The 22,688-nt window shown below is 42.3% G+C and overlaps 6 protein-coding genes across 7 annotated transcripts in view; 3 read left to right on the top strand and 3 right to left on the bottom strand.

Annotated features, from left to right (window-relative positions):
- The window catches only part of LOC149725961 (uncharacterized), a 34,843-nt gene extending 29,010 nt beyond the window's left edge, over positions 1-5,833 (bottom strand). Inside the window, exons 1-20 of the mRNA XM_089891038.1 lie at positions 5,676-5,833; positions 5,498-5,574; positions 4,875-5,053; positions 4,369-4,503; positions 4,047-4,194; positions 3,886-3,994; positions 3,581-3,740; positions 3,312-3,472; positions 3,121-3,238; positions 2,185-2,287; positions 1,995-2,131; positions 1,785-1,943; positions 1,582-1,726; positions 1,392-1,527; positions 1,135-1,339; positions 950-1,082; positions 772-897; positions 522-719; positions 256-457; positions 37-110 (exon numbers count right to left, since the gene is read on the bottom strand). Of these exons, the coding sequence (XP_089747164.1) occupies positions 37-110; positions 256-457; positions 522-719; positions 772-897; positions 950-1,082; positions 1,135-1,339; positions 1,392-1,527; positions 1,582-1,726; positions 1,785-1,943; positions 1,995-2,131; positions 2,185-2,287; positions 3,121-3,238; positions 3,312-3,472; positions 3,581-3,740; positions 3,886-3,994; positions 4,047-4,194; positions 4,369-4,503; positions 4,875-5,053; positions 5,498-5,567 (2,698 nt within the window). The 5' untranslated portion in view covers positions 5,568-5,574; positions 5,676-5,833. The remainder of the gene's footprint in view (positions 1-36; positions 111-255; positions 458-521; positions 720-771; positions 898-949; positions 1,083-1,134; positions 1,340-1,391; positions 1,528-1,581; positions 1,727-1,784; positions 1,944-1,994; positions 2,132-2,184; positions 2,288-3,120; positions 3,239-3,311; positions 3,473-3,580; positions 3,741-3,885; positions 3,995-4,046; positions 4,195-4,368; positions 4,504-4,874; positions 5,054-5,497; positions 5,575-5,675) is intronic.
- Positions 4,922-11,798, top strand: LOC149725962 (adhesion G protein-coupled receptor L4-like). The gene is made up of 20 exons (XM_089891042.1): positions 4,922-5,059; positions 6,905-6,984; positions 7,613-7,720; positions 7,781-7,915; positions 7,972-8,106; positions 8,170-8,295; positions 8,349-8,450; positions 8,511-8,626; positions 8,684-8,827; positions 8,880-9,053; positions 9,106-9,315; positions 9,375-9,491; positions 9,554-9,682; positions 9,740-9,849; positions 9,899-10,106; positions 10,171-10,327; positions 10,517-10,674; positions 10,922-11,080; positions 11,331-11,541; positions 11,597-11,798. The coding sequence occupies exons 2-20, from the start codon at positions 6,933-6,935 to the stop codon at positions 11,665-11,667; spliced, it is 2,622 nt and encodes an 873-aa protein (XP_089747168.1). The 5' UTR covers positions 4,922-5,059; positions 6,905-6,932; the 3' UTR covers positions 11,668-11,798.
- Positions 11,720-14,014, bottom strand: LOC149725963 (heparan sulfate 2-O-sulfotransferase 1-like). The gene is given in 7 exon segments (XM_089891075.1): positions 11,720-12,019; positions 12,184-12,353; positions 12,404-12,501; positions 12,598-12,748; positions 12,967-13,098; positions 13,153-13,594; positions 13,649-14,014. Coding segments are annotated over 7 exon segments (1,386 nt in total). The 5' UTR covers positions 13,863-14,014; the 3' UTR covers positions 11,720-11,840.
- Positions 14,015-14,144: 130 nt separating this feature from the next.
- LOC149725964 (lathosterol oxidase-like) lies at positions 14,145-16,285 on the bottom strand. The gene is made up of 6 exons (XM_089891080.1): positions 15,779-16,285; positions 15,653-15,725; positions 15,395-15,597; positions 15,224-15,338; positions 15,066-15,165; positions 14,145-14,891 (listed from the first exon to the last, which is right to left on the bottom strand). Exons 1-6 carry the CDS (start codon positions 16,129-16,131, stop codon positions 14,689-14,691), a joined length of 1,047 nt encoding a protein of 348 aa, XP_089747206.1. The 5' UTR covers positions 16,132-16,285; the 3' UTR covers positions 14,145-14,688.
- Positions 16,286-16,574: 289 nt separating this feature from the next.
- On the top strand, positions 16,575-20,462 carry LOC149725965 (sphingomyelin phosphodiesterase-like). Of its 2 annotated transcripts, XM_089891062.1 has the most exons (11): positions 16,575-16,901; positions 16,973-17,180; positions 17,237-17,329; positions 17,469-17,715; positions 17,866-17,985; positions 18,036-18,131; positions 18,440-18,762; positions 19,065-19,208; positions 19,530-19,716; positions 20,010-20,115; positions 20,175-20,462. In XM_089891062.1, the coding sequence occupies exons 1-11, from the start codon at positions 16,765-16,767 to the stop codon at positions 20,317-20,319; spliced, it is 1,806 nt and encodes a 601-aa protein (XP_089747188.1). In that variant the 5' UTR covers positions 16,575-16,764; the 3' UTR covers positions 20,320-20,462. The 2 variants fall into 2 exon arrangements, with proteins under 2 accessions (XP_089747188.1, XP_089747189.1); XM_089891063.1 differs by lacking the exon at positions 20,010-20,115.
- Positions 20,463-20,524: 62 nt separating this feature from the next.
- LOC149725966 (putative peptidyl-prolyl cis-trans isomerase dodo) lies at positions 20,525-22,674 on the top strand. The gene is made up of 5 exons (XM_089891086.1): positions 20,525-20,663; positions 20,870-20,955; positions 21,317-21,428; positions 21,526-21,636; positions 22,457-22,674. Exons 1-5 carry the CDS (start codon positions 20,606-20,608, stop codon positions 22,564-22,566), a joined length of 477 nt encoding a protein of 158 aa, XP_089747212.1. The 5' UTR covers positions 20,525-20,605; the 3' UTR covers positions 22,567-22,674.
- The last annotated feature ends 14 nt before the right edge of the window (positions 22,675-22,688 follow it).

Below are 22,688 nucleotides of genomic sequence, written 5' to 3' on the forward strand. Positions count from 1 at the left end.
ATCAACGTGTAACAATCACCCACTATGACGTCATACCTGCTCCTCTTTCGTCACAAAGAAGTGGTTCGACTTCGATCGTTGAATCTCCGTTCTTACCGTGGACCACCACCCTACGTCATACATACGTCATAGATACGTCACCTCTCATAACATTGATGTTATTTAAATACAGTAAAGAAGATCAAATGAGTTTAAACAACGAAGAGAAGGGTCACACCCTACGTCACCCACACGTCATATTTACGTCATATATACCTCTCGGCGCGCCCCTTCCTCGCAAGCGTCCCTTCTTCTCCTTGACTCAAAACCTCATAATCATCGTCCATCGATGAACCGGCGTACGTGCGCCACCTGACGGATGTGGATCCGTTGAAGAACGACCGCCTGACGGGGATGACAACCATGCGAGCACTTTTACGCGCCATGTACTTAGACTTGATGAATTCGATCACACTCCCTATCATACGTCATCGTTACTACGTCATATCACTTAGGTCACACCCCCTACGTCATGAACCCACCTGCCCCCATAGCCGGTAACAATGGAATCAGTGCTGGTGACGTCATCATAGCGATATTGCTGAGTTTGTAATTCTTCGATTCCTCCTTATCGATGACGTAAACACAACACCTCCAACAACACAATAGAATCAAACCGATCAATAGGAACAACAAGATACACCATAATATTATCAACAACGAATATTCCGGTTTGCAACCTGTAACACGTCATTAGTGATGACGTCATATACATGATGACGTCATACTTACGTTTCTCCACCTCGGCTTTGAACACCATCCCACTACCGCGGGGTTTGTAGGAATAATAAAACTTGCAGTTATCGATTTTGTCCAGGGCTGCGCATAATACTTCACCCGATGCCTCGTCGATGTCCTCTGTGACGTCATAGTGTTAGTGATGTCATTATGTCCAAATGACGTAACAAACCTTCTTTCATTGAGTTCTTTCCCACCTCTATGACCTCATCATTACAACTTGTGACGCAAGAATCAGCCAACGCTCCTGATTGGTGCATCGTGCACTGGATGCAATCCTTGAACGCAGCACACGATGGACAATTCTATAATATATTGGTATAATACCCCATTGTGACGTAATAATACCAATAATACCTGCACACAATCGCTGCACGTCGGTCCACTGTAGCCGGATGTGACGTCACAAACACACGCCCCACAAACGCATTGTCCGAACCCGGAACAAATTTCACCCCCAAGCCCCATACAGGTGGTTGTGTTTGACGCGCATGCGCAGTCGGATCCTTCCCAACCAGCGTCGCAAACGCAATCGCAAGAACAACCGGTGCCCGTTACCGCTCTGGAAAACATGGGTTACGTCACACACATGACGTCATCATGACATCACATACCGTCCATTCCCAGAGCAAACCAGCCCCGCCCTCACAGGACATTCATCGCATTCACAGAAATCACCGGAGATCTTCGACTTCCCATGTCGATACCCGGGGTCGCATTGACAACGATTGTTCAAGCATTTACCACGACCTATGACGTCATATATTAGATCGTGACGCCACCCAACATGACGTCATCACTCACCCGAGCACTTAGCACCGCCACCTAGCGGTAGACACCCGATCTTCCCTTCCACGGGGATACTACAACTGCTCCCACCCCATGCGGGGAGACAACGACATATTCCGCACGAGAAGTTGCCGTTACCGCTACAAGATGGACTGTTCACCTGTAATAATATACCTGTGTGACGTCATCATCGTTACTATGACGTCATAGATACTTACGATGACGGTAGCCGCGCATCCGAAAGCGCTCACCACAGATGTCGCTATTGTCAACTTATCATCATATTGCCGCGTCTTTACTATGACGTCACCAACCGGACATGACGTAGCACCAGCGCAAGCTCCTCGATTCGCGTACAATGACATGTTGTAATAAACCTGGTGCGGATGGGGTTATGACGTATACACGATGACGTGATGATGACGTACCTTACTACCGGACTCCAACCCCCCCACCAAAGTTCCATCAACCGAAAGTTGCTCCATAGCGCCACCTGGCCGTGTCACGTGATACCAAGGACACAACACCGAATCATCGGGGTTTGACGTCACAATCTCTTGCTTACCTACGTCACAAACATGATGATGATGTCACACACCATATATAATGTATACATACCCGTGATATCAAGATAAGCTCTTCTAACTAGATCTACGACGTTGCTCGAATCTTTCTTCAATATTCCCCATGTTGAACCACGGAACACATCTTCTGATACATACTGTAGATAAATGGAATAGAACATGTATATACACAACACCCCTGGGTGATACAACACACAACACCCCTGGGTGATACAACATATACACAACACCCCTGGGTGATACAACACACAACACCCCTGGGTGATACAACATATACACAACACCCCTGGGTGATACAACACACAACACCCCTGGGTGATACAACACACAACACCCCTGGGTGATACAACACACAACACCCCTGGGTGATACAACATATACACAACACCCCTGGGTGATACAACACACAACACCCCTGGGTGATACAACACACAACACCCCTGGGTGATACAACACACAACACCCCTGGGTGATACAACACACAACACCCCTGGGTGATACAACACACAACACCCCTGGGTGATACAACACACAACACCCCTGGGTGATACAACACACAACACCCCTGGGTGATACAACACACAACACCCCTGGGTGATACAACATATACACAACACCCCTGGGTGATACAACACACAACACCCCTGGGTGATACAACACACAACACCCCTGGGTGATACAACACACAACACCCCTGGGTGATACAACACACAACACCCCTGGGTGATACAACACACAACACCCCTGGGTGATACAACATACAACACCCCTGGGTGATACAACATATACACAACACCCCTGGGTGATACAACACACAACACCCCTGGGTGATACAACACACAACACCCCTGGGTGATACAACATACAACACCCCTGGGTGATACAACACACAACACCCCTGGGTGATACAACACACAACACCCCTGGGTGATACAACATACAACACCCCTGGGTGATACAACACCCCTACCTTGTACATATCAGCATACGTCTTCCCGATGGCGAATATTGGGGTAATGGAGTTTTCTTCAACAGCTCTCACTACTTGGTTCACTGTTGGGTAATCCTGCTCTTCAGCTCCAACGTATCTAATGTATACGTCATCAGTCATTACGTAACACACCATGTGACGTCATGCACTATGACGTCACACCTACTTACATCCCATCCCCCCCTGTATGACACCTCCCATCATTAGCCCTTGATATACCAGCCAAATATCCCGAACCATCCCCAGCGAAGTGGAAAGCCGATTCAGTCGCCACCATCAGTAATCGAAGCGCATCACCACGCCAGCCAATCAACTCCTTGCATTTCACCACCTAATAATATACTTTGTGACGTAACTAATAACGACAATCGTTAAAACCTGGTAAAAACTACTTGAGTAAAAATATCAAATAAATTGCTGCTAAACCCAACATAGATACCTGTAACATTGCGTCAAGCGCGCCCTCTGGCGGATCTAGATTCCCCGACACGTTTTGCTTACTCAGCACTTGTTCAAACTTATCTACGTCTGACGTCAGATCGATGACGTTGCGGAACAGGAAAGGGGCGTCGGTTGAACTCCCGTATGGATGTTGTAATCTGTATAATGACGTCATTAAATTACGTCATCACATACGTAACACTCATGGGTTGTTCGAATTATCAGCCATATTTAAAAACAATCGCCCAACAAGTTTTATACGGGGTAAAAAGCGTGTACGAGCCTACAACACACAGTACTTACTTATAAGGAGTCATCTGTGTCATCGGGCTTTGAACTTTATCCACAAACTTGCCGAACCCAAGTTTCACGCTCCCTGTTCCACCTTGTGTGAGCTCCTGTAGCGTCGCCACTAGAAGGGATAGAGGGTTACTACGTCACTCATGCTCACACACGCCACCTACCGAGTTGTTGCGCCAATGTTTGCACCGATTTCAAATCATCCAACATGCTGTAACTGACATCCATCAAGTAGTAAAAATCAACGGGGTAAACCATCGGTTCCCGGATGCGGAAGTTAATGTTCACGTTCCCACCGACCCTTATGCGCGCCTGTCGAATGTTGGTACAAGTTAATATGCGGTGACGTCATGATACTATGACGTCACGAAAGTAATAAAAAAAGAATACAATAAACTACAAATCTAATAAATACAGATTTGTTGACGTCATGACATAATGACGTCGTTACATTACGACGTCACGACACAATGACGTAACACTCACGCTAGCGCTTTGATGATCGAACCGATTCGCTTCGTTTGCGGCATCCATGGCAACGGATGACTCGATGATCTGAAGATCCGAACATCCTTGCTCCTCTAGGATCGGCTGGATGTTGCAACGTTGTCCGCTGAAGTCCTGCGGATGAATATTGGAGGAATGTAGTTGGTGTTTCGGCGCAAACCGCGAGCGCTGGTATTTCTATTTTGGTTGTGACGTCATAAACCGCTTTGACATTTTACGGTTGGATGAACATCAGATAATTTATATGATTTTTATGAAACAGTGAGTCACGGATGGATAATCACCGCGATTAACGTTTGTTTGTGTGTGTGACGTCATAATACGGCGTCAAACGCGATCGAGGTTTAGCTAAAGTCGATTGTTTACGAATAATCCGAAAACGGTGCCTGGGGCGTTGTAAATATTTCGGCGGTGACGTAATTCAATACTAAGCGTGCTTTGGCCCAATACGTCACGATGACGTCATCAATACATACGTCACTAACCTCCTGTGCACACCATTGGCAGTTTGGATTGACCTTGATGCAATCTTCTGGAACCTTCGCTTGCACGCATACAGATGATGACGTAGACGATGATGACGACGATGATGACGTAGCAAACGATGACGATGATGACGTATACGATGACGAGTACGACCATCCAGATCCAACAGCACAAACATCTAGAAGTAAGATTGTTTAAATTCACATTAGCAAGAAACATTCCGCGCGATTATTCGACCGTGGTTGCGACGACAACGCGGTCACGTGGTTTAGCAATGCAAAAGGAACTGTGACGTAACTATTGAAAACAACTTAATTGTGACGTGTATAATATCCCATTTTAATAAACGGTTATAGTGACGTAACAAGAGGTTTATGATCGTAACAATAGGTTGAGTTAAAATTTAACGAATTTTATTGTTCGTTCACAAACACCCTGTGTGACGTCATAACCACATCGTTCCACATCGAGTATAATATTTCTATGATAATCGCGATTATCGTGTTTTATATCAAAGAAGTTGTTACGTCACAGTGCAGTGTCGCGATAACCGCGAAACACTCGGGCGGGGAAACAAATGATCCGTGACATCCATTATGACGTAACCAATCACCATAGTTACCTTGATCTTGACCAATCACATCACAGACAGCCAACCCAACAATAATCGCGACCAATCGGATGCAATTCATTGTTAACCTGGAACGAACAATACTTCAATATGACGTCACAATCCAAACATTTACACACAACGCCCAAGGCGCGATTTTCAACAAATTCCATTCTTACGTCACACTTACCTTCTTGTTAATACACAATGCTCATTCTCCCCAAACACTCTATGACGTAATAATCCACTCTATGACGTAATAATCCAAAGACAAATAGCAGATTCTTAAACTTGGGTTTGTAGAATTCTAAACAATGACAACTAACACGTAACAATGGACAAATAAACAATTAAAATCGCGGTCGCTTCGTTTTTACATCAACAGACAGTTGTTCGCGCGTCCATGGCATTATTACGTCAATCGTTTAATAGACAACTGTTCTGATTGTTACGTCATAACTAATTCGAACACAGCGCCATAAATAACTCGCGACACATCTGCAGTGTTGCCAACTTAATATTCATCTCATATTAAACTTAATATAAATATTAAACTCGGGAACACTGACTTGGGGTAAACAAACCGGTTACTTTAACGTAACAATAAAGCTAAAACACGTAACAATCAGCCCTGATACGTCACAATCACTTAATACACGTAACAGTGAAATCACAACAGACTTCTATTTGACCTCAAGTAACCTGAGAAGTCGAATTCGACGAATCGAAAACTAACCAACCGGAAACCTTACAATACCCATTGTTACGTAACTTAAACCTTCATTATTCCATAATGACGTCACACACGGTAGCAATATGAACGATACTGACGTCATAAACCTGATTATCGTGAAACAAATATTTTATTCTAAAATCTTGAAGTTGTTCGTTTGGTGCGCGACGTCTATTGTGACGTGATAATACCTACTGTGTCAATATTGAAGCTCGGTGCTTACGTCATGCGTGGTTAGTCAAGCGGAACATTTCGTAGCTCAGTCGCGCCGTCTGGCGGATGTAAATTTATCGAATATTTCATAATCTCAAAGTGTTTGTTTGTATCTGTGACGTAACAAGCATTATAGTACTCCATTTTGTGACGTCACAGACGAAAATAAAGTCTTGTTCCGAAAATAATTTTCCATATTTGTTCATGTTTGTTGCAATAACAAACCACATTATGACGTCACAATGTATTTACAAACACCCTCTTGTTATAAAAGCGTGGGATTGTGACGTCATAATCAAATATAGACCCCATTGTTGCTTTATAATGAGATGCATTCGGATATATTTCATTTGATTGTTGTTGTGTATTGTGATGTCATAATGGTAGATTTGCAGACAATAGGTGCAATAGTGACGTAATAATGCAGGGTTTGTCCGTTAATTATGACGTTTATTTAAATCGTTTTATTCCAGAAACTTAAATATTGGAAATTTATAAATAATGAAGTTCGTTTGTTTGATCTTCGTGTTGATGATCGTACAAGTTGTTGAAGGTTCGTTGTTTGATATCTTTATATTAACCCCTAAACCCCAAACTACACCTTTATATTAACCCCCTAAACCCAAACTACATCTTTATATCAACCCCCTAAACCCAAACTACATATGTGTATTAACCCCCTAACCTATGCCTTATTAATGTATTATTACACATGTTACCCAACCGTAGCAGATGTTACCATCCTACCCACCTTTATGCCAGCCATGCATTAACTACAGTTTAGTATGTTGGAGTAATGGAGTTCCCTCCCTCCCTCCCAATCCATGTCCCATCCAGTACCAACCCCTTATAAATATCTTACTAATACTAACCCACACCACATGTGGTCGTGTACAAACCCACCATATTCCATCGGTAGAATCAAACGGTATAACGTTATATATATATATTATTATTATAGTAATGGGGGAAGACGGGACACTTTTAACACATAATATCCCAAAATCCTGATCGTATTTTAAACAATTAACAACGGTCTTTGGAAGCCGTGAGGATACGGTTTTATAATTATTTAGATGTTCCTTGTTTACTACTAAATGGGATGAGAAAATAGAACGAAAAAGGTGTCCCATCTTTCCCACCCTACTATAATATTAATACCAACCACTGTTGCATACCAGGCACCTCATGCTCATCGTGCGACGTTCTCGCTACCTGCTTCTCCCTTCTCATCGACCATTACTGTAAATGTAACCAGGGTTACATAGGCAGTGGTATCACGTGCTCAGGTAAGCTCATGACGTCATCAACATGTGACGTCATCAACATCACGTGATATATTTTATAAGATTTCGATGAATGCTCGGCCCGTCCCTCCAGATGTCACGTGAACGCCAATTGCTCGAATTCGATTGGTTCGTACTCGTGCGCATGCGCGGTTGGTTACCAGGGTGACGGGGTCAACTATTGTGACGCGCTTCCGGGTAATAATGACGTCATAAATCTATATTGTTTAAAATTAACTTGGAAAAATCAACAGATTCGATAACAATACCAGTGACGTCAACTACTTCGGAGTTAATGACGTCATCAAGTCTTGCACCAACGACGTCATCAACCTCGAAACCAACGACGTCATCAATAAAAGTCAATGAAAGATTCACAACAACTGGAGGTATGTGTCGATTATACGTCATACATCGTGACGTAACACCCCGTGACGTCACGTATCTTGCAGTCTCGGACGAATGCACCACGCTTCCCGCCAAATGTCACGTGAACGCCGAATGCTCGAATTCTATTGGTTCGTACAAATGCACGTGTAAGCCTGGTTACTATGGAGACGGTGTGACGTCATGCAGAGGTAATTACTTCATTTTCGTCATCACAACCAACTTTGTATTGACGTCATCACAGGTTATTGTGACGAAGCAAACGTCACAATCGATGATAAGATCCTTCACTTCCCACAAACATGGGTTGATGTTGAAACAATGAGTTCCAATAAATGTTCAAACGGTAGATATTCATCCGCTGTATATGACGTAGTGTAGTAATGTGACGTCATATATGACGTAGGTCGTCCACTTGCTTCGATCTATTGTCGCAAGATTACGTCACTTTCGCCCAACTTCGACGCTTCGACCGCTGTGTTTGTTTCTTGTGACGTCACAATACACAACTTAACAACAAAGGTAAGCACTGTGACGTCATATTGGTTCACAATTTTCATTGTTTTTTTAATTGTTCAGATCGATTGGAAGAATCTGGAATCTGAATCAGATAAACTTCGATTGATGACGTCACACCTAACCATGTTAACGTCATCAGTTGTTGAAAACGTCATCGGTTTCCTTGATGACGTGTCATATGCCGCTAAAGCCAACAATACAATAGTATGATGGCATGCACCTCTATATGACGTCACACTAACATACTATCCACCAGGTGTCGCCAAACACCCTCATAAACATCGTAGAAACCTCTGACGTCATATCCGGGTCACTAAATCACTCAACCGTGACGAACGTCGTCCAATCACTGCACACCATCGCTACCTACGTCACACTGGATGAGGGGGAATCCCAGGTTCAGGTTGCCACTAGCAACGTAGCTGTCAAGGTATGACGTCACGATGCATGACGTAACAACCTAATATAACCACGTGATCCAGGTCAGCCAATCAGATTTCAACATCAGTGACGTGTCCTACCACCCGGTGTTTCCCCAAACAACCGGGATTTCCCTGTCGCCCGTTGACGTCATGCTTCCGGCGGAAGTATACGAGCAAGCGATGAATGACGTCACACATAGTGACGTCACACCGGTTCGTACAATCTTCATTGTTCACCACGATCCCGATGCTACGAATACTTCCGGTTGGGTGGGTATTACTTGTGTATTACGTCACAGGGGTTTGTTATGACGTCATAATCAATTTAGATCGTCACCGCAAGTGTTAGTGACGTCACAATCAGCAATTTGTCTCGTCCTGTGACGTATACAATCAACGCGATTAATTCGACCAATCAGAAACGAGCGATTCCTGAAAGCTTGATGGTAAGTGACGTCATCCATACTTACGTCATCATTGCATACGTCACCACCACATACGTCACCAGGTATTAGAGACACATTTGAAGTGTGTATATTTGGACGACAACGGTGATTGGTCGGATGTCGGTTTGTGCAGAATAAGAGGAACAACAACCTGTCAATCAAACCATCTTACAAGCTTCTCCATTATTATTGTGGGTGATTATGACGTCATGTGTTGATGACGTCATTACTAACTTGTTACGTCACAGAGCCACACTAAAGTCCATGGTGACGTCACACTTTCGATTATCAGCACAATAGGTTGCGTCACTTCCATCGTTTGTCTCGTCATAACAATCATTCTGCATCTTCATAACAAGTGGGTTTATGACGTCATAATGGCCATAGTTAATTATATTACGTCACAGAAAGCTTCGATCGCTTCGACCGACGAAGATTTTCCTCAATGTTACGTCAAACCTGGCATTGTTCTACGTCATATTCACAATGGGAGTTTCTAGAACAGACAATGATGACGTATGTACCGCGGTCGCTATGACGATGCATTACGTTATACTGGTCACGTGGATGTGGATGGTCGTTTATAGTTTCAACATCTATACTGCTGTTGCTATGGTGAGTGTGACGTCATCGATGCTTACGTCATCATGATTACGTCACAAACATTTTTATACTCCAGATGTTCTCGAAAGAGATGACAATACTACAAGCGGCGATTTTCGCGTATCTACTTCCGGTCGCCATTGTTGGGGCAACTTCCGGCGCGTCAATCGCGTTCCCGACGTCACTTCCTGTTGATGAAGATCGTTTCTGCGACTCCTCCCCGCCCACTATATGTGAGTAACCTCTAGAATGTAGTCAACATCAAGTAACATTGTTAGGAGTCGTCTTCCCTCACTGCTTAATCCCAAATATGTTAATATTATTATGATGTACTTTTTACCCTTTTCGCCTGTAATGATCCATTGGCACTTTTACCCCCTGCCCCATGTCACAATGTAACCAACTAACACACCCCCCCACAGACGAAAACTTCACCCGAACTTACAGATCTCAAGATAAATGTTGGATCCACGAGGGGGCGCTATTGTACGGCTTCCTACTTCCGGTTGGCGTTTGTTACGTCACATGCGTCATATTGTTTATTATGACGATGCAGAAAATACTCAAAAAGCAAGTCAAGGTAAAAATATTGTTTCTATGATATTTTTATATGTAATGAGTCTAATACACTTTACACAACGTACACATACATATCTAGCGCTGAATATATATTACTGTGGGGTAAGATGGGTAGCAAGACATATTATCATATTTCCCAATCGTGTTTTCAATAATTCTGTGAACAATCTGTGTTTTTTTCCAAATGAGACGATAAAACAGATAAACCGTGTCACCCCTACCTAATATATATATACTATTTCTATTAGAAGAAGAAGCGAAGCTACCACCGGGAGCGCTATATAGCTGTCACCATGGCAACCATGTTTGGGGTCACGTGGGTGTTTGGTTACGTCATACTCGTCGTGAATGACCCATTGTCTAAGTCTGTGACGTCATGGTTGTTCGCCGTCACCAGCAGTATACAGGTAGGGGGGTAAGATGGTACATGTTATTAATCTATTTTATCGTCCCATTTGTGGTGGTAGACAAAGAAAATTTACAGAACTATAACTGTATCATCACGACTCTAAAAGAGCGTTGTTATTTGTTAAAGACTGCAAACGGTATCCATCTTACCCCACTTTACTTTATTACAACCTACAAACCATACAGAACTCCCGTGTTATAATGACAGTAGATGCACCAGGATGAACACCTTCATAATTTCCTACACAGGGCGTAATGATCTTCATATTAATGGGTTGGAGAAAACCTGAATTTCGACAACTATTCCCCTCCTTATCCTTGAAGGGTGTTGGCGCCACCATGCGGGGATTGGTGGGTAAAAAAGGAGGATATGACGTCAATAATAGTTTCATCACAAGCGCCGCTGATATCGCGGTTACAGCGACCGATGGTGACGTCACAAACACCACTGTTGTATCAGGTACGTCATAGTTATGTCATAATGTGCGTTGTCTTATAATATAATGCATTGTTAGAGACTGGTGTCGTCATAAAGGGAAGAAGCGCTATGTTCGGGACGATTCGCGTCAAACGATCACGTGATTAGATTATTACGTCATAACTAACCTTGCATGCGAACAATCAATAACAAACCTCTATAATGACGTCATAATCGTTTATTTGTTATATTATATCTATGTCAACAGCTTGAAATAAATAACTCACAGTGTAAGCCAATATGACGTAATATTAACTAATGATGACATAGTATTAATGACGTCACTCTGACGTCACGGGTTCAATCCCCAGTTTCGATAATTTCTCGTTAAATAATTTACGCGCGAACTTGTACAACGTCACTTCCTGTTTGAGGGGTCCCTGTTCAAGGTAGTCACGGGTTTCCGGTGAAACCGACTTCCGGGACAAAGTTTTCGTCACTTCCTGTATGTATTGGACGTCTGTGTGTATATATGTAGGAGTTACCACGTATGTAACTTTGTGGGTGATTTTATATATGGCTGATAATTTGGACAATCCATTGGTGACCACTGGGTTGAGGCAATTGTTTTGCCCAAATACATAGTTATAAAAACATATTAATTACGTCACACACACGTCATACCCTTGCTTTTCCACACTTGAACAGCCCCCTTGAAGTAACGTGGCAACACCAGCTCCAACATATTCAACGAATCTTCAAATTGTTCCAATATTCCAACCATAAGATAATCTTCAACCAGATGTCGTTTCGCTGTTTCAAGACTTCGCTCTTTGTCCGTCACATTTGCCATTCTGACGTCATAATCATTAAACAATGCGTAAATATTACGTCATAATCTTACTCTATGCATTCCTTTGTTGCGCCACAGAAGTACGGTATGTATAACCATGGTGACGTCACACAGTGGGGGTGCTTTGTTCGAACACAATCGTCAACATCCTACGGCATAAACAACAATCGTTACCTCACAACGCATTATTGACTCCGTCACATTTATTCCACGTTACCATGACGTCACAATGACGTCACACCCACCATATTAAACTCATGTTCGTTCATACTACACGCCGCATCACGACACCCAGGTTTCCGCTTCCAACCAAACCGTGAGAAATAGAACCTTGATACGAACCATTCAACCGGATCCCTTATGACGTTGATGAAAGTGGGTTGTTCCTTGCCGTATCTTGGGAGGGGGGGGGTTATGGGGTCATATAAACATAACGTACAAAACGCTTATAGGTAAAGTGTAACAGCGTAAAATAACCTTGGCTGTTAAACCCACTAAAAACTTTACGTCACATCAACATATACGCATCGAGGCTCGGCAATTGTTTCAACCCAGTGGTCGCTAATAGGTTGTCCAAAATATCACATATAAACCAATAACCCACAAAAACTCACTTTGTGAAATTGAACCAATAATGGTGCTTAAGTAGGAAGTATGGTGACGTCATTTTACGCTCCAAATATTTGACCAATGGTAGCTCGTCGTTTAGGGGAACCACCCCGGATTCCGCTTTCAGATAATTGAATCTATAATAATGACGTCATAATACATGATGATGACGTGGTATATGGTAATAATACTTATTCTTCTTTGCTAAAATCTTGATAATATTATTCATTGTTGAACTTCCACTCTTGGGTAGTTTGTTGTGGAATATGAAGTGGGGGTTGGGGGGGTGGCGGCTGCGGGGGGTAAATATTTTTATATTGTATATTCAATTGCTGTAAAAGAGGGTTGGGGGGTTACTAGAGGTCACCTGTTTGTAGTTTGAAGGTAGTATTGTTACGTCATTATGCCCCTTTTGTGGCTTGATTCTGACGTCATTATACTTCGTTGTTGTTGTCTTAATTCTGACGTCATTATGTCGCGTGGGTGGCTTGATTCTTACGTCATGATGTTTCGTCGGCATCTTGATCGTGACGTCACTAACCACCTGATTGTTACGTAAGAAATCGTCTTCTTGTTCAATCGTTGGTTGTTCTTTGTATGGGGAATTTCCCGAATTTCCAATTCGCGCGAAAGCTGTTTAAGTTGTTATGATGTCATATTACGTACCACTTGATGACGTCATCTCACCTGATTGGATCCTCGTAATCACGTGACTCCTACCCACGTGACATTGCACCAATAGAATCACCCATAGGGTAAACATAAGGTATAATAGAAATCGTAGAAAATATTTTTTATTTCGATGGTAGCTCCTGTACGTCACGTGCTTCGAATCGCGTTTGCTTTGTGACGTCACACATACTTTTTCACAAACACAAATTTTTAAAGATGTTTTCTTCATTGAGAACTAAATCTATTGTTACGTCTATTAAATCGTTATGACGTCATATACACTCAACAATAACAAACAATGAACCTCTCGCTACGTGCTTGTGACGTCATATAAGCTACTATTGTAATTGTTACCAAACTATTGAATAACGCGATACTTAGTATGAATGTTTGTGATGTCACAACGCGACGTTGTCTATTAACCCTCCGGCTATGACATCACGGTTGGTTGAACAATCGATCGTTTCGACATTGTTACGTCATATACACCTCATTGTTTTAAAACAATACGTTAAACAACTATATTTTGAGTTTATTTGTTTAATAATTTTAGAATTTTGCAAACGTCATGGAATGTTTGATACGTCATAAAGAGCATTCAGAACAAACAAACATCGGTAGCATCGGCGCTATTGTTTCAACAATGGCCATTATTCAAACACAATAAATTGGACTTTGAATTACATTCCAAGGTCAATGACCTCAAGTAACCTTGCGATTACTAAAAACATTGTGGGGGAAGATGGTTATCACGTAATATCCTGATCGTGTTTTAAACAATTAACAACGGTCTATAAGAGTCGTGAGGATACGGTTTTATATTTCTTTGAATGTTCTTTGTTTAATATTAGATAATAGAATGAAAACCATCTTACCCCACCTTATAACACGTGACCGTCACAGCCAATCAGGCTCAGGTTGTCATGGTAACCTTTCAACAGGGAAACCCCCGCGTCATCGGGTTATGACGTAATATTGCTACTCGGTTCGTGACGTCATAGTAGCGTTTGTCTGCTCGGCCAACGGGCGGTCATAACAGACAGAATAAAAATATTCTATTTAAGCTCCTTCTCGCCACTAGGGGCGCCCTTGCCCCCGAAAATATTCTCCGCGTACTTCCGGTTCACGTGACGTATGGTGTCATGGTAACGATCGAACAACATCGTGTTGAAGCCAAAGTTGACGTGGAAATATTTATGGTGGTCGTCATGGAAACGAACGGGTGGTTGCCATGGCCACATCGAGTCCATGTCGATTCCTGGTTGGGGGGGGGGTGAGTATGGTGGGGTTAGAATGGGGGGGGTGAGAGTTGGTCGTCGCCATTTTGAGTCAAATAACACAATGAGTATAAAATTCGTGATTTAAAGATAACAACAAATATAAACGCAATAAAGTATATTCGGAATATGGGGTTACTACAGGTCAAACTTACCCGAATGGTCGATCAACCCGAAGTAATAAAGATACAACTGACAACCAGCCACTGTGACGTAATGCATGGGAACAATGAACACTTGGACATTCAATAATAACTGTAATGTATTATGCCGTCATTATACTTGTATGTGACGTCACAGTATGTTATATTACCTGGAAGACAATGGATTCGACGGGATGCATCGCGACAGCGCTGAACGCGGTTGGGCTGTGGTATCTATGGTGCCACTTATGGAAGTTTCGATAGAAGAAAGGATAATGGAGCATTCTTTGGGATAGTGACGTCATTATTGGGGTTATGACGTAATAATACTTCTACAATACCTGTGATAGTAATACGAGATGGCGTCTTGATACATAAAGTTGAAGATTGTTGTCGTCACAAAGTAGAACCATCCATAGTCTGTGACGTCATAATACACTTTGCATCCCTTCCCGCCATTACTTATATACGTCACAAGCAACCCTGAAAGTATGGACCCCCAGAATAAACAGAAAGCCCCCAGTAATATCTCGTGACGTTCGTTCTGTGGATAGAATCGATTGTGACGTCATACACAAACATATTGACGTCATATGTACCTTTGCTGTGAGAAATCTTTTAGGTTGACACTTCCACGTCTCGGGTTGATCGCGACGCTTTATATAAAAGTACCTGTGACGTCACAATCTTAACAATCATCTATGATTTTATTACGTCATAGTTACCATTGTAAGAACCCCCCCACAACAATGAAGATTGAGTAAGACACCGCGAAAGCGACCGCGATGTGAAAATATACGAACTGGAGGTGGTATTGTGATAGATATTTATCCAATGACGACATTTCCGTTGTTGGTTGCGTCACAGGACGTGACGTATTGCCCGCTACTTCCCCCCCAATAAACCGGAAGTCCTCCCAGTTCTTCCACAGCATAACAATGAAGACAATGACTTCACCGCGAGCAGCCGCGCCAAACATCGCCACCAATATTGATGAAAACACGAAGATGAAAGTTTTTGATGAAAACATCCATCCCGACCCCCCTGTCTTCTTCGCGTACAAATCAACGGTTTCCATGGTTACTATGCTGTAATATATGACGTAATAATACTATCTGTTCTTAGCACAATTGAAACAATCGCTGGCTACCCAACACACGTCACAATACTTAATGTCGTCAACCTCATTGTTATATACCAATGCTTGCACTGTGACGTCATAAACCACTAACTATGCTAATATTTATCTCCAACAACCGGCATTGTTAACTAACAATCTACATGTTCACAGAAAAACGTTGATTGTGACGAAACAGCGGAAACAACGCCCCCTATATAGACCAATCACAAACCGCCTCCATTATTAAGAAACAATGGCTAATAATTCCCACTGTTTCCACCATTGTTACGTCATAGTAACGTTTATTCCATCAATATAACCCAGCAACACATCTGTTATCTCACAATGAGCTTCCTCTGTGACGAAACAATGGATTCGAGACGATTATGACGAAACAATGGACGAAAGGTCGTCACGTGATCGCTGCAATCGCTCTGCAAGCTATTATGATGCAATACAAATATTATTTATTACGTCACAGTAGCTCCTATTGTTAATATTTGACACCCAATTAATTATTAATTATGACGAAATAATAAAAGTCGATAAATCTCGAAATCTTCACTTTGTTCAGTTTTCAGCAGACTCAACATGAAGTATTTATTGCTGGCAACACTGCTGGTTTTGTATCTGGCAGCACTGGCGGAAACATCTGTCGTGGACCGGAAGTTACGCGTGCAGCAATTCGAGAAGGATAGTGACGTCACAGAGGATTATGAATTAAAGAGGTCTGTGATGTAACAATGTAACAATATATATGCATTGTTGTTCATAATTTCAATTGTTACGTGTTAAACAGGAAAGTTGGTCTATTGTTCCTTCGCAAAATACTTGGTCAAGGCGACATCTTGCGGCCGGAGAAGGAGAAGGAACTCGACCGCTTGGTGGAGCAGTCGGGTATGACGTGTACATTGTGTAAGGCTGGTGTTGACGTCATACAAAAGCTGTTGCATAGCAACGGGGGTGAAGACGTCATCACTGCTATTGCTGTGGAAGTATGCGAGTTGGTACGTCGTAATATATTACTTTGATGACGTCATATAGTGACGTAATGGTGACGTAGGGTAATATCGAAGACCGACGAGTTTGCAAGTTAGCTGTGGAGGAATTCAAGCAAGAAGTTTTCTATGTTTTGTTTAATCTTCAACCAGATGAGGTGAGATGGGGTTACTTGGGGTCATGGCGGTTACTTGGGGTCACGTTATTACCCACATAGCATTTGCAACTTGTGCAAACCCCGCCACACGAGAGTAAATAACGTTTTTTATAACTTACTAAACATCATTCCATCGCAGCTCTGCTATTGGTTGTTGAAAAATCAATGTCGAAAGCCCGCCGATTTCCTCCCCAACTGGGTAGTGACATCATCAACGACCCCCCAGCCCCCGTATAAACCTCGTACGAACCCCGCTAGCGGAACCCCCACCTTAAAGTTCTTGTTCTTCACTGATATGCACATGGACGTACGATACGCACCCGGGAGGACGGCTAAGTGTCGCGAACCTTTGTGTTGTCGTGACAACGATGCACTTCCTGATCAAGGTGATGTCATAATGAACGCCGTGTTAGTCAAAAAACAAAGTAATAAAAACAAACAAAAACCAACTCCAACCAATAGAGTAGCAAATAGATATATAATAACTTGCATCCCCATTATTCAAATATATTTATTAATTAAACGTTTATTCACAGAAAGCGACGCAGCTGGTATGTGGGGCGATTATAGGCATTGTGACATGCCACAAAACACAGTGGAGAGTATGATGTCACAAGTGGCGAACAATGATGGTATTGACTTCATTATATTCACAGGTACTCATGTTGTTTTATCATATACACCCCACTAACCCACATGAATACAGGTGATATTCCAGCACATAATGTTTGGAATCAAACGAAAGAAGATCAAATCGATAAATTACAACGATGGACCGATTTATTGAAAAAACATTTCCCAAGTAACATATGCTTATATAACGAACTATTTATTTCAAGACACTAAATATTAATCTCCAGTTTGCCCACTAATAATCATGGAGCAGTGGCGGATCCAGGGGGGGTTGAGGTAATCAACACCCCTTTTTATAAAACAGTTTTCCACAACCTTTCTACACAGTTAAGCCGACATATTTTCGAAATATAAAAACTGTTGTGTGGGACAAAATATTTGTTACAAATAGGAGAAAAATAACCTCAGCTTTGTAAACCCTTCTATTTAACCCCACCCATCCTATTATACACTGCCTAACCCCTTATTTTACCCCAGCTACCCCAGTGTATGCTGCGGTTGGCAACCACGAGAGCGCCCCCGTCAACTCGTACCCTCCCCACTCGATATTCGATCAACCCGGTGCTGACACCCAGTGGTTGCTCGATACATTATACGACTCATGGTCGAACTGGATCCCCGAGGAAGACATGGGGTTTGTTAAACAGGGGGCTTTCTACACGACCCTCATTCGACCGGGGTTACGGGTGGTTTCCCTCAACACCAATTATTGTAGCGATGATTCATGGTGGTTGTTGGTTGGTACGAACGCTGTTGACCCTGAAGGACAACTTAAGTGGTTCGCCGGTGTAATGCAAGCGGTGGGTGTGATGTCATCATGTGTGATGTCATCATGATGTCATCGTTACACTATGTTTGTTTTTCCCATTTTATTTTTTTACTTGTAATGTCCTGAAGTTGTGTAATGTATGCTTGTTATAACCCAGGCAACATGGGTGTGAATGCCCTGGAATCAATTATACGTAACCAATCTGTCTATACATATTAACATGTTAATATGTGATGCATAACACTTTAACCACCACAACATAAACGCATGTAAATATCATCTTTGTATATCTATTGTATTACAACAATGACACCATCATGACATCATCAAAAGGCGGAGGACAACGACGAGAACGTGTTAATAATTTCTCATCGACCGACCGACGGGTGCATGAAGCCGTGGAGCGATAACTATTATGAAATCATCAATCGATACCAGAACACCATTATTGCGCAATTGTTCGGACACGCACACACGGTGAGTCATAAACAACTCTAATTTAAATCATTAATTTTATTTAAGGGCCAACTTGAATAATTAAACACAAACGGCTTGCTTTATGTCTGCTAGGTGCATAAACATAAACGTTAATATGTTTCAGTCGAAGCCATGTTTTATTGACTGTCTTTTTGTCGCTAAAACCTGTCTTTCATTTTAATTGGTCACTTATTCTATCCTACGGTGATTGAAGATGCATCATGCATGTATAAGTTATTGTTATAAATTAAAGATTCCAATTCTAATTCAATTGATATGCCCGAGCTTTAACTAATTACCGACCCCCACCCTTCATCACAGGATGAAATGATGTTATATTATGACATCACACAAGAGGATCGGGTAAGCGCGATTGGCTTGATCGGACCGGGGTTCACGACTTACTCAAATCTTAACTCTGGGTATCGTATTTATACGATGGAGGGTGAATATGAGGGGTCGAGGTATTCGTTGTTGGACGGGGAAAGTTATTATCTTAACATAACAGGTCGGGTTACCACCTATTGAGGTCCAAGTTGTTAACTAACTTTGTTATTGTGTTTTGTATTGTTCACCTCTGTAGTTACCACGTATGTTACTTTGTGGGTGATGGTGTTTTGTATGGCTGATAATTTAACCCATTAGTGACCACTGGGTAGGAGCAATTGTCGTTAAGTGTCTTGCCCAAGGACACATACGCCCACAATGGTAGCAGCAACGAGCCTTGAACCTGAACTCTCTAACTTCAAACTGATACTAACAATACAAAGGTTGTTACATCACAATGAACTTTATTCATAGACGCCAACATGAGAGGTGAAGCGACGTGGCAACGCGAATATTCCTTTGTTGATGATTATGATGTCATTAATCTAACCCCACCAGAGTTAAAAAAATTGGTTGATAGGTAGCTATGGTGATTATGATGTCATAATGTTCATTGTTTAACATGAATCCACATTCCAGATTTGATTCCGATGAACAATTGTTTCAATCATATCACAATCACATTACTAAGATGGAAGATTTATCCGATTGTGACGTCACATGCAAACAATCAACCCTTTGTGACATCAAAACATTTCGTGCTGATGACAACAGTTTCTGTTAACCAATCAGAAGCCAGATAATTCCCGCCAAAACCAAGAGTGCAATATTTTGTTTATTTTGATTTTATATTTACGTAACTATGCATATTTGTGATGTTTCCGTAAACTATGATTCTCGTGACGTAATACATGACGTAATTAAGAATGACGTAGCTTTAAACGCGCGTGAATTCCAACAAACATTTATTTTCTCCCCGATTCGCACCCAGGTATCATAGGTTTTAAACGCCAAGCAAGTTTACATAGAAATGTTATAAAATGAAAATATTTTGTTGAAATTATTTAGCGATGGATTCCATGAGCCCTCTGCCTGATGGTTGGATTAAAAAGGAAAGCAGAAGCTCAGGTCGGTTTAAAGTTGTTTATCCTCGTGTGGCGCTTACAAGTTACCACGTATGTAACTTTGTGAGTGATTGTTTTATTTCTGGCTGATAATTTGGACAAGCCATTAGTGACCACTGGGTTGAAGCAATTTCCTGTGTTGTCCAAGGACCCCTATAATAGTAACAGCTTTGAACTTGGTAAGTTGGTAAACCACTTTGTAAATCACAGGCAAAACATATTACATGAACAAGTATACGCACAAAAGCGTTTGGGAGAGACCAACAGAACCAGCCAAGAAGCCAGAGAAACAAGAGGTATTGTGATGTCATATATACAATATTTATGTTGTTTGTGTATTGTTTTGTGTTATAGTGGCAATGATATGAGTCTGGGTCCCAAGGATACAACACCTTTGATTGTGATAGTTGGGTTGTTTGTTGACTCTTGATTGCGTTGTGCTGTTCTCCCCATGTTTAATTGTCCAGCCTAATATTACAGAAGCTTGTTGTTGTGTTTGACCCCAAAGAACAAAAATCAGATCCAACTAATAGTTTACTACAAGATATATATTTCGCCCAAAATGGCATCGTCAGTCTATTATTTAAATACAAACCAAACACCTGATACCGGTATTGTATGTTATCGCACAATGTTTATAATGTTTCTATGTATCAGAGTGTGCAATGCTACCACCTACTGGTGAAACATCGTGACGTTCGTCGTCCGTCCTCCTGGAGGGAGGAGAAGATTACGAGGAGCAAAGAGGAAGCGCTCGAGTTATTGAAAGGTGGGGGGGGTGGTATATATGTGTGGTCATTAGGGTAATTTTATGATGGAATGTTTTATTACCCTCGAAATCATAAATATCATGTATTACACCACAGGTTACGAGAAGCAAATAATATCGGAGCAATTTAAGTTCGAAGAACTCGCCAAGATTTACAGCGATTGTAGTTCGGCCAAGCGTGGGGGAGACTTGGGGTCGTTTACAAGGGGTTAGTGGGGTAGTTTGGGGGTTGGTGAGTTAGTTTGGGGGTTGGTGAGTTAGTTTGGGGGTTGGTGGGTTAGTTTTGGGGTTGGTTGGTTAGTTTGGGGGTTGGTGGGGTAGTTTGGGGTTGGTGGGGTAGTTTGGGGTTGGTGAGTTAGTTTGGGGGTTGGTGGGTTAGTTTTGGGGTTGGTTGGTTAGTTTGGGGGTTGGTGGGTTAGTTTTGGGGTTGGTGGGGTAGTTTGGGGGTTGGTGGGGTAGTTTGGGGGTTGGTGGGGTAGTTTGGGTGTTGGTGGGTTAGTTTGGGTGTTGGTGGGGTTGTTTAGGGGTTGGTGGGTTAGTTTGGGGGTTGGTGGGTTAGTTTGGGGGTTGGTGGGTTAGTTTAGGGGTTGGTGGGTTAGTTTGGGGGTTGGTGGGTTAGTTTGGGGGTTGGTGGGTTAGTTTCGGGGTTTGTGGGTTGGTGGGTTAGTTTGGGGGTTGGTGGGGTAGTTTGGGGTTGGTGGGGTAGTTTGGGGGTTGTTGGGGTAGTTTGGGGGTTGGTGGGGTAGTTTGGGGGTTGGTGGGGTAGTGTGGTGGTTGATGGGGTAGTTTGGGGGTTGGTGGGGTAGTTTGGGGTTGGTGGGGTAGTTTGGGGTTAGTAATTGCTTCAACCCAGTGGGTCACTAATAGGTTGTTCAAATTGCTAGCCATGCAGAAAATCAATCACCCACAAAGTTACAAATGTGGTAACTGGTAAGCTGGCACAAGGTGTATGAAACAGAACACCTGTGTTATAACGACTGTCGTTGCTCTGTCACGATGAGATAAAAACATTTATTATGACATCACAGGCCAGATGCAGAAACCGTTCGAGGACGCGGCGTTCCAACTTTCCCCGGGGCAAATGAGCGAACCAGTGTTCACAGATTCCGGAATCCATCTTATCCTTCGTATCGTATGATTATGGGTTACTAAAGGTCACATGGGGTTACTTGAGGTCAACTGAGATTACCAGTTGTAAATAAACAATGAGTATTGTTGCGAAATAAATATGACGTCATACATCGTATGGGATCTTGTGTT

The sequence above is a fragment of the Ciona robusta genome, chromosome 13 (genome assembly GCF_009617815.1).
Source record: "Ciona robusta chromosome 13, ASM961781v2".
Lineage (NCBI taxonomy): Eukaryota > Metazoa > Chordata > Ascidiacea > Phlebobranchia > Cionidae > Ciona > Ciona robusta.